The sequence below is a fragment of the Plectropomus leopardus genome, chromosome 23 (assembly GCF_008729295.1).
Source record: "Plectropomus leopardus isolate mb chromosome 23, YSFRI_Pleo_2.0, whole genome shotgun sequence".
Lineage (NCBI taxonomy): Eukaryota > Metazoa > Chordata > Actinopteri > Perciformes > Serranidae > Plectropomus > Plectropomus leopardus.
The window spans coordinates 1,342,905-1,352,140 of record NC_056485.1 but is presented as its reverse complement, the minus strand read 5'-3'; the positions used below and the strand labels follow the sequence as shown (position 1 = coordinate 1,352,140).

At 38.8% G+C, this 9,236-nt stretch overlaps 1 protein-coding gene across 3 annotated transcripts in view; it reads left to right on the top strand.

The window, feature by feature from the left end:
* The first annotated feature begins 928 nt into the window (after positions 1–928).
* The window catches only part of ank2b (ankyrin 2b, neuronal), a 106,336-nt gene continuing 98,028 nt past the window's right edge, over positions 929–9,236 (top strand). For 2 of the 3 annotated variants that reach the window (XM_042512636.1, XM_042512635.1), the window contains exon 1: positions 929–1,265. In XM_042512636.1, coding sequence (XP_042368570.1) covers positions 1,125–1,265 — 141 coding nt within the window. In that variant the 5' untranslated portion in view covers positions 929–1,124. The remainder of the gene's footprint in view (positions 1,266–9,236) is intronic. The other variant, XM_042512634.1, reaches the window with a different exon arrangement.

Below are 9,236 nucleotides of genomic sequence, written 5' to 3'. Positions count from 1 at the left end.
GTTTAAAAATAGTTAACCCCAACCCAAAACCCAGATAACCCGAACCCAGAACTGTGGGTTTCTCTTTGGACATGTATCTCTACTCATTAACTTCTGGCTAGCTGGTTTGTGTACCACGCACAGAGCTGACACCAAACAGACAAGAGGCCATCTGTCATCATTTGCAATAAAAAAAGAAAAAACAATTAAGACTTGTATTCTGTGATATATACATGTTCAAATTATGCGCCTAATACCTGGTTATCAGCATATCCCACATATCCTAATTGGAAAAAATGCTTCATTTGAAAAAAAAAAAAGGCCTAGTTGGGAATATCAAAACAGAATATGATGTTTACATGACCTGTATCGTAGTGGAATATTATTGTGCATGTGCACATAGACAGTGACAGTATTATTTACTGGTGCATGTGCTGGGATTAGACTGATATTCTCTTTAGTACTGTTTTCATCTAAGTCAGTAATAGACATTGCATGCCAAAAATGAGGCAAAACATCAACATGAATGCAAGTGGCCCAATCATCTGTCCTCTAATGTCAAATCTGCAGCATCTGGATAGTAGCCAGTTATGATGTAACACACTGTTGTTCACACTTGGCAACATTAATGCACCTCTGGTTGTCAGACCAGTGCAGAGTTTTGGCTTTGGATTGTAAAGTGTTTGATTTGACTGCACATTGTCACAAATTATTGCCACATATCGGAGTCATATTAGTCTAAGCTGAGTGTGTGTGTGATGCCCCCTCCCAGCCCCTCCTGTTTTAAGCAGGGGGATGGGAGTGGGAGGGGGCTTTCTCTACATGCATATCTTGGCTGGTGGGTGTAAAAATAGCTGGGCAAGGGGGGTGTTGGTCAATGGTCAGAGAGTTGGATTGGCAACGAGTAAGAGCTAGCTCTGTGCTGGAAGCAGTAGTGGTGCAGCAGGGACTGGAGCGCTGCTGAGGCCAAAGGGGAAGTTAGGTTTTGCTGGGACTGAGGGGGTGCCCCCCCCACCGGATGGTAGCCTTTGGGGTTTTTAGGGGGAGGGGAGGTGGACCAGGGACAGGCAGTGGATTATCAGAGTGATTAAATGCACTCACTTAGATTCCTTTACATTCTGATGGGATAGAGAAAAACTTGCACCATGGGCAATACAGCTATGTGTAAGGTGTGCGGCTCGGACAAGGGCCTGAGGACCGCCGGGAGCCAGTCAAACCTGGACCAGAATGCTTTTCCAGACTACTACTGTCAGGAGCATTTTCCTTTGCAGCCTCCACTGATGCTGGTAAGAGCCCGTACTGACAGGTGCAGCAGAGAACTGGGACGCCCCTGAAGTGCTCTTTTAGGAGATTTTTACTGATAAGAAGGTTGTGGGTAACTTCTATAAGCAATAACTTTGAAGCAGTTAGAAGTCAGTGTTAGCTCCTGCTTTTAAGTCTTGAGTTATTTTTATTTTGGTCACAGTGTGGATGACAGGACTGTTCTTTGTGTCTGTCACTGACAAGCTCCTGATCCACTTTTCTGTTTTCACTGAAAGATGTGTGAACTACTTCTGTTCTGACTTCAGAATCAGTACTGACTGACCCTCAGATGTATTAGCAGGTATAGTTAAGCTTTTCAGGTGTTGAGGAGTTAGTGTGTGCATTCATGTGCTAGTCTTTGTAGGATGGGGTGGGAAGTTGTCACCTCTCCTCACCCTTTAAAGGCCAGTGTGACATTTTTGCTCCTAAAGTATCTCTGCACAGCAGCATGTGGACTCTTGTGGCTAATTTGAAAAGCAATGTAATGACTTTAGCAGCATGCCACCCATGCTGTGCTCCTGCTTGGAATATAAGACAAAAATATTGGTGATTTACTCTGCTGCTGAGTCTTAATGTGTGGCTTGTCTAGAGCAAATGTTAAAACTATACATCAGAGGCAGATAGTGTTTTGTTTCTAGATAAGGTTTCTTGAACTAAGTAGTACATTTAACCTGCCCTAATGGCTTAAGACTCTTTTTCATATTTCTGAACTGCAAGCTGCATATGAAGTTGTTTCTAAGTTGTCTGCTTTATATACACCTTGTCCAACAGTCCAGGGTCTTTGTTGGCCTATTTTGGGCTTCATAATGCGCTACACATTTTCAAAAGGAGTCAGGTCTAGACTTCAGGCAGGTCAGTCTATCATAGATGCTGACTTTGAACTTTGAGCTGTGAACAATGTGGATGGTCCTTTTTAAACAACAATCTGAAATGCGGACTCATAAGACCACAGTGCACTTTTCCACCTTGTATCAGTACATCTCAGAAAAGCTTGGGTCCAGAGAAGTCGGTGTTTTTTCTGGATGTTGTTGCAAGTTGTAATTACTGATGCATTCAAGTGCTGAGGGGAAACTAAATTGCACTTCAAACTTGCCTGATGAACAATACTTTTAAATTGCACACAACTTATTAACATGCTCCTTTTGTTGGCTCCTGTTGCTTCGTTATACGTTGAGTTTACTTTTCCAAAAGCAAAGCTTGTCAAAGCTTTTTGGCATCTTTTGGATGTAAGACCTTTAAACAACCACCAAAATATTTTAGCAGTGACAGAGTCCTTACATGCTTATTTCCCAAATCCTTATAGCATTCTGTTTTATATCAACATGCTTTACCATTTTATACTAACAGGCAATGATACCTGTTTTGTCAGATGTGATTCAAACTGCAGCTTTGCAAAACTGCTGCCAATTAAATTTCAAAGTTGACCTAAATTTTTTTTTCCCGCCATGTAATACTTATTTCTTGTTCAACAGTTTTTTGGAGCAGTTTTAGCACCATCTAAAATTCATTGCAGTATTCATGTCACTGTGAGCCGCTTCCCTACATCTTTTGTGCATTGTATTGTGAAAGAATAGTGCAACCACTCAAAAACATATAGAATATTATATTTATCATATTTAGTCTGCATCTCAGTTTTTGGTTTGAGTAGACTTGTTTTTGTGACTTTTCCAGTGTGAGCACACACACACTAAAAACTGAGACTCAGAATCAGTTTGTATCTGAGGATGCACTCTGGACATGGTAAGAGAGAAAAGCAAAACATTTCAAACTTCTATTTTAGCCGCATTACGTTTTGAATAGACAATCCTGACAAAAGAGGGCACTTCAGCCTTCACTAAAGGTCATATTACTATATGATGAGAAAAGTGTTGCTTGTGTAGTGACAAACTCATTATCACCAGCTCTGCACTTTCTCTGAGCATTACCAGATTTGTAGCTCTTTCAGCTCATGTTTTGGTTTACAGCTCACAGCTTCACCAGGCAGGTTACCACTGGCCTGCTTATTGCGCAAATTGAAATTGCAAATATAAAACACACCTAATGGAAGCGTGTCAATTTCAAAAAAAAACTGACATGCTTTTCTGGGTCACAAGACACTATGGCTATGTGCTCGTTGGTAAGAACTGCCTCCCTCGGGCATGATGCAGTCAACATGATGAAATCCTGGACTATCAACTCCCAGAAATCCCTCATACGTGGCCACTCCCATGTATAAGGAGCTCACCTTTCCATTATGGCTCCATAACACGCCTACGTGGCCTTGGATTGGAAATAATGACGGCTAGTGCGGTGGCTGTAATAGAAATAAAGCTGCTAATGTTTTGAACATCCATCATTATAGTTACTGAAATGTTATCACCAGAGGAGAAATCGCAGAACATCACTCAGTGGAAACGCAGATATCTCACAAATGTGTTTATCTACATTTTGAAAATACTGCTTAAGTTTTACTCAAATCTGTAATAGAAACCCACCTAGTGTTTAAGTACTGTTTTCCTGCTCTATCAACATTGTTTGTAGACAGCACAACAAACTGGTGAACTGACCAGTTCTCGTCCTCAGGTTGTCAAATACTGTGTGCAGTGTGTTTAGGCTTTGCATCACACTGATGTGCTTAAAGAGTCCTCTGTTTATCCATATCACACGCTGAAGTCCAGTATACACAGTGCGATATTGATTTGACCCAGATGGACGATAAGCATTGTGGCTCTAAAACAGTGGTCCTACGTCGTACAGTGAGAGAGGGTTAAGGATGGCTGTTGCCACGGTGGTGTGACCAAAGACAGCCTGGGATTAAATTCTGACGGTGAAATTCAGGGTGAACATCTCACTGTGTCACTACTCTTAGGACCTACTTGTTTGTTTACATTTTTTCTCTTACCACCACAGCGGCGTAGATGGATGGCACACACTGATAGTCCTTGCATATTGAAGTCGGTCGACATCACCTGCAATTCAGTGGATGATGTCATCACACAGTCTGCATACGTCAAACTTAACTTCGTAACCAAGTTTATTCGATCCATGTCACTCAGTGGAGCTGCACTAAACTTCTAAGATTGATAAAATCTCAGTCTACGGGAGGCTTTAGGGGAAAGAACTAAAGGAAGAATAAATGTTGGACTTGTTTGCAGCATGTGGACACAGAAATGACTTGCTCAGTAACTCCTGGATGTGTTACACATGCACTGCTACATATACAGCCCCTTCCAGTTACATACAGACTTGATACAAACTCAAAGTCTTCAGTTTTGCACTAATCTGGTACAATCTAATGGCCATGGCACACATCCTCCACACCACCCTATCTTTTAACTCAGAGACTGGCACAGGAGGGTCCAGCCTGCTGTGATTGGCTGTGTGTGTGGAAGGAGGAGGAGGAGGCTGCAGTGACTCCTGGCGATGCAGGTTTCAGCTGAGGTTCTGTTACCTGACAGGATGAGAGGAGAAACACAAAGAGGAGAGGAAGTGAACATGCACAACAGTGTGACAAACAGAGATGAGCTTCATGACAACAGTGAGACTGTCTCTCTGACTCAGTCTTTATGGACATATTGATCCTCTGCCATTCATTTTCATACTCTCGTCAACACAACACCACAAACATAGGAAAGATTTTTTTTTTTACTCTAAACAGATAAAAACCTCAGAGATATAACATAGAATAATATGCTTGGATTTCAGTTATCAGAAATAAGAGCTAACAGCCCAGTAAGCATTAAATGAGCCCCCACATATTATTATTATTATTATTATTATGATATTGCTATGCTATTTAAAAACAGGTATAGGTTTAGGAGTCTGGTATCACTCATTTTGGTGGGATTAATCTTATAAAGACTAAGGACTTAGGCAACAGATAGACAGGAACAATCCTGCTAAAAATGGAAAAGTCTTTCCTTTGAGTTTAAAAATAAAAAATCCACATTCTTATCATTACATTGTGTGAAAATGATCCTCATGTACACAGATCCGTAAAAACAACCAAAAACGCTGTAGTATGCATGCCAGGCTAGTAAAGAGCTGCTATGCTCATGTGGCCAAAAAGCAAATACAACAAAAAATTCAGCAGGATTTAATGAAAGACTAGAAACAGGCAGTAGTTACACTGAAACAGCACAGCAGGTTGTTTTGCTGTGTTTATCTGTCATGCTCGGCTTTCCAAGCGTGACGAACACGATCTGGTAACATGAAGATTCTCAGGGTCGATGGATGAGACAACAGAGCGTTGGGCCGATGCTGCCAGATAAGACAGACTAAAAGTAGACTAATAAGAGTTGCCCTTTTGTAACTTAATTTCATACTGCATACTTGCATAATATATACATACATAATATATATTTTGGCTGCATCATGTTGTGTAGCTCATGTGTAGCCCACTCACCTCCTGTTTTTAGACAGGGTCTATTTTGGAGAGATCTACTTCTTGACCCCTGACCCCTAACCCCTCACACTGATATACTGTAGGCATATGCATCTTTAAAGTCATATCATATGTAGGCTAAGTGTTAAATGACGTATGATGTAATGTGACGTTAGAATGGCCATTTCGACCCTGATCATGTAATACTTATGTTTGTATATACATTATACTTTACATATCTGTGAGAAGCATTTGAAGTATTCCCATCATGTTCTCTGTCAGTGTAGTGTGCGAGGAGACTTTATAATGAATATAAAATGAGTAGATTCTCTACATAATATAGGCCATTTTACATAATATACTGATAGGCATAGATAGTTTACAGTTTTTCCAAATATGATACAACTGTGTCGGACAGAAACAAACAGCACTCCATAATCTGTGGACAGGCTATGACTATAAGTTCTTCCCCCCTCTTTAATAGTCGGGCCTAATACCCTGAACATTAGCGACTACACTTTATATCCTTTTCTTTATTTTTTTGAAAGAAAAAAAGGCTGACTGACTGACTGTCTAACTGACTAATAGATAAATAAATACATGCATACATACAATTTAAAAAATTTAAAAATGAAAAAAGCAAAAAAGCACTCCATGGATGATCCACCATCCTATCTATCTATCTGTCTCTCTCTCTCTCTCTCTCTCTCTCTCTCTCTATATATATATATATATATATATATATATATATGCAACAAACAACAGCTGCTGCTGTCCGCTGAGGCTCTGTACTGCTGGTTGCAGATCAGCTGACATTGATCATAATGGTAATGAACAGAATGGAAACAGGTGGATGTGTTTGTTTGTGACCCACTCCAGTTCCAGTGAAGCCATCTTGAGGATAATGAATTAGAACAGGTGATGCATGACTGCTCTGTGCTTTGTGATTATATAATTAATATTTCTGTGGGGTGAAAGCCTCACACCCCACACCCCACACAGAGTATAAAGCGTTGTATTTGGCTGTGTGGCTTTTTGTGGTTGTAATGATGATTGGTTGCTCTGATTGAAGTGCTGTTGTTAGCTCAAAACATTTACTTTATGGACTAATGTGTGCAGAGCAGCCCAATGGAGCTCATATTAATATCCGAACCACACACACAGAGCCAGCACCAGCGGAGGAGAGCTGTTGCTAGTAAACAGACATACTGTTATTCTGTCCTGACAGATAGCAATAGAATGTGCTTCCTCCATCAAATAAACCAGGCCACAGTTGCTACTTCAATCTATTCTCGCTCTGTTCTTACAGGTCCATGCAAACACATTAGCATTCACTAGCACATACACTTGGTATGATAACCTTTTGTTCTGACAAGTCGGCCATGAGAATGACAAGCTAACATTAGCATCAAGTGAATATAACACAAATGTTAAATGTAAGCAAATATTTGCCTACTACATCGCTATTAACATAAGTCCAATATTTACCCTTTGAAATTTGAGAAAAAACATGATTTCTTTCAAAAATTGGATGGAGGCAAAGTGTCTCTGAGTACCTTAAAATAGAATAAATCAATAAAAAAAAATTATAAACTAAAAGTATTATTCTTATTATTAAGAAATGAAACAATAGTACAACAAAAAAAGGAAAGCAAGAAAAACTTAAAACAAAAAGGGAAATTATTTGAAAAAAGTGCTTAAGAATAATAATAACTCTAAAATAATTTGTAATATATAATATTATATTTATTATTATTACAATTATTTTAGCCATCTAGATATTTTTTCCTACATTTTGAAAAACATAAAACAGTTTTTCTCAACAAAAAAAATCATAAAAAAATTGAATTACTTTTTAAAAAAATTGATTTCTTTAAACTTTTTTTTTCAAAATCTACCAATTTCTTGAAATTTGCTGGACATATTGCTGGACATATTTTTGCTCATTGCACAAAAAAAAAGTTGGTCCAGGTTTTAAAGGGTTAACACTGGTCTTTTCAGTCTGCTTACTGCTGAAACCGATATCTGACCGATAGCCTTCACTAACAGCTCTTGTCTACTCTAACCTTTGGTGTTTACATACAAAACAATTTTTAAACTTGTCTGTGGTTTGATCTTGTAGGGTTCATAAGCAAAATATCAGCTTTAGAGCATGTTACCTAAAAACATTCCCTTTTTATGACAAAAAGAAAAAAAAAAATAACGCAAGGTTTCGAGATTGACTCACTCTTGGAGCCAGCCTAAAGTGCACATTGCAAGAACTGCAGTTTTTGACATTTACACATGGGCTTCATTTTTCAGTCCTGAGGTCACCACTTGGTTAAACCGTGTGTGTGTGTGTGTGTGTGTGTGTGTGTGTTTACGTGCGTGCATGCGTGTGCATGCCTGTGTATCTGTGTGATCTGCTGTGCTGATAGATGGATCTGAAGGAAGCAGTGCCCTTCATCTTTTCTCTGCTTACTTTGCTAGCTCTGCTGAAAAGACAGAGCCTTGTTGTCGTGGTTACCTCCAGAGTAGGGCAGTGCTTGGCTCCATGGTAACTGGGAGGGGCAAGGATGCTCCCAGAACTGGGCACCGATCTCTCAAAATCACAGTGTGTGTATGGGTGGGGGGGTTGGTTTGCATTATTGATAAAGCTCTTTGCGCTTCACCGATGAAGACAGTGACTATGTAAATGAATGTTTGATGTAATGTGACGGACGCATTAAGTCATGAAGTGATGTTTCTAGACATTAGCTGAAACCTAAGCAGGAGCACAATGTTACAGAGCGGACACATGTGATACGAGTACATTTAAAAGACAATTATGATGCAGTCAGTGTGATGAGGGTATTTTTCTTTCTTTCTGCTCCAAGTGAGGTCAAAGAGGCAGCAAAGCAATGACCTTCATGTCTGACCAAGTGGTGACTTTGTTCTTTATTTCTGTTCCTATTAGCCTATTATTCTCACACAGACATGACCTTCATGTAGCTGTTGGCCTTTTAACCCTTTGAAACCTGGACAAATTGGCTTTACTTCTTTCAAAAACATGGGAAAAGGGCAATGAGCAAGAAAAAAAGAAATGACCCACAAATTAGCAAAAAGTTAATGAAAAGTAGAGGAAAGAAAAGTAGAGGAAAGAAAATTTCCTGAGAAATTAGTAAAAAGAAAGAAAGACAGATAGAAAATGACCTTGGAAAGATGCATAGAAATATAATAATTTTGTAACATAATTTTAAATTAATGGAATTTAAATGTTTTTTTCCCTAGCTTTTTTCTTCTGTTTTTCTCCTGGACATTTTTTTTCTAGTTTATTTGTTTATTTATTTATTTATTTATTTTAAATGACTTCTAAATATTTTAATTTTTGGAGCATTTCTTAACAAGTTGCTCTTTGCCATTTTTCTCATGTTTTTGAAAGAAATTCCATTATTTTGCTTAGGGTTCAGAGGTTTAACCCTTTGAAACCTAGGCAAATTGGCTTGATTTGATTAAAAAAAAAAGTGAAGAAGGTGATGAGCATTTAAAGAGGAAATGACAATGACAATTTAACAAGACATTAGCAAAAAGTACAGGAAAATTATTAAAAATTGCAGCAAAAAAAAAGAAAAGG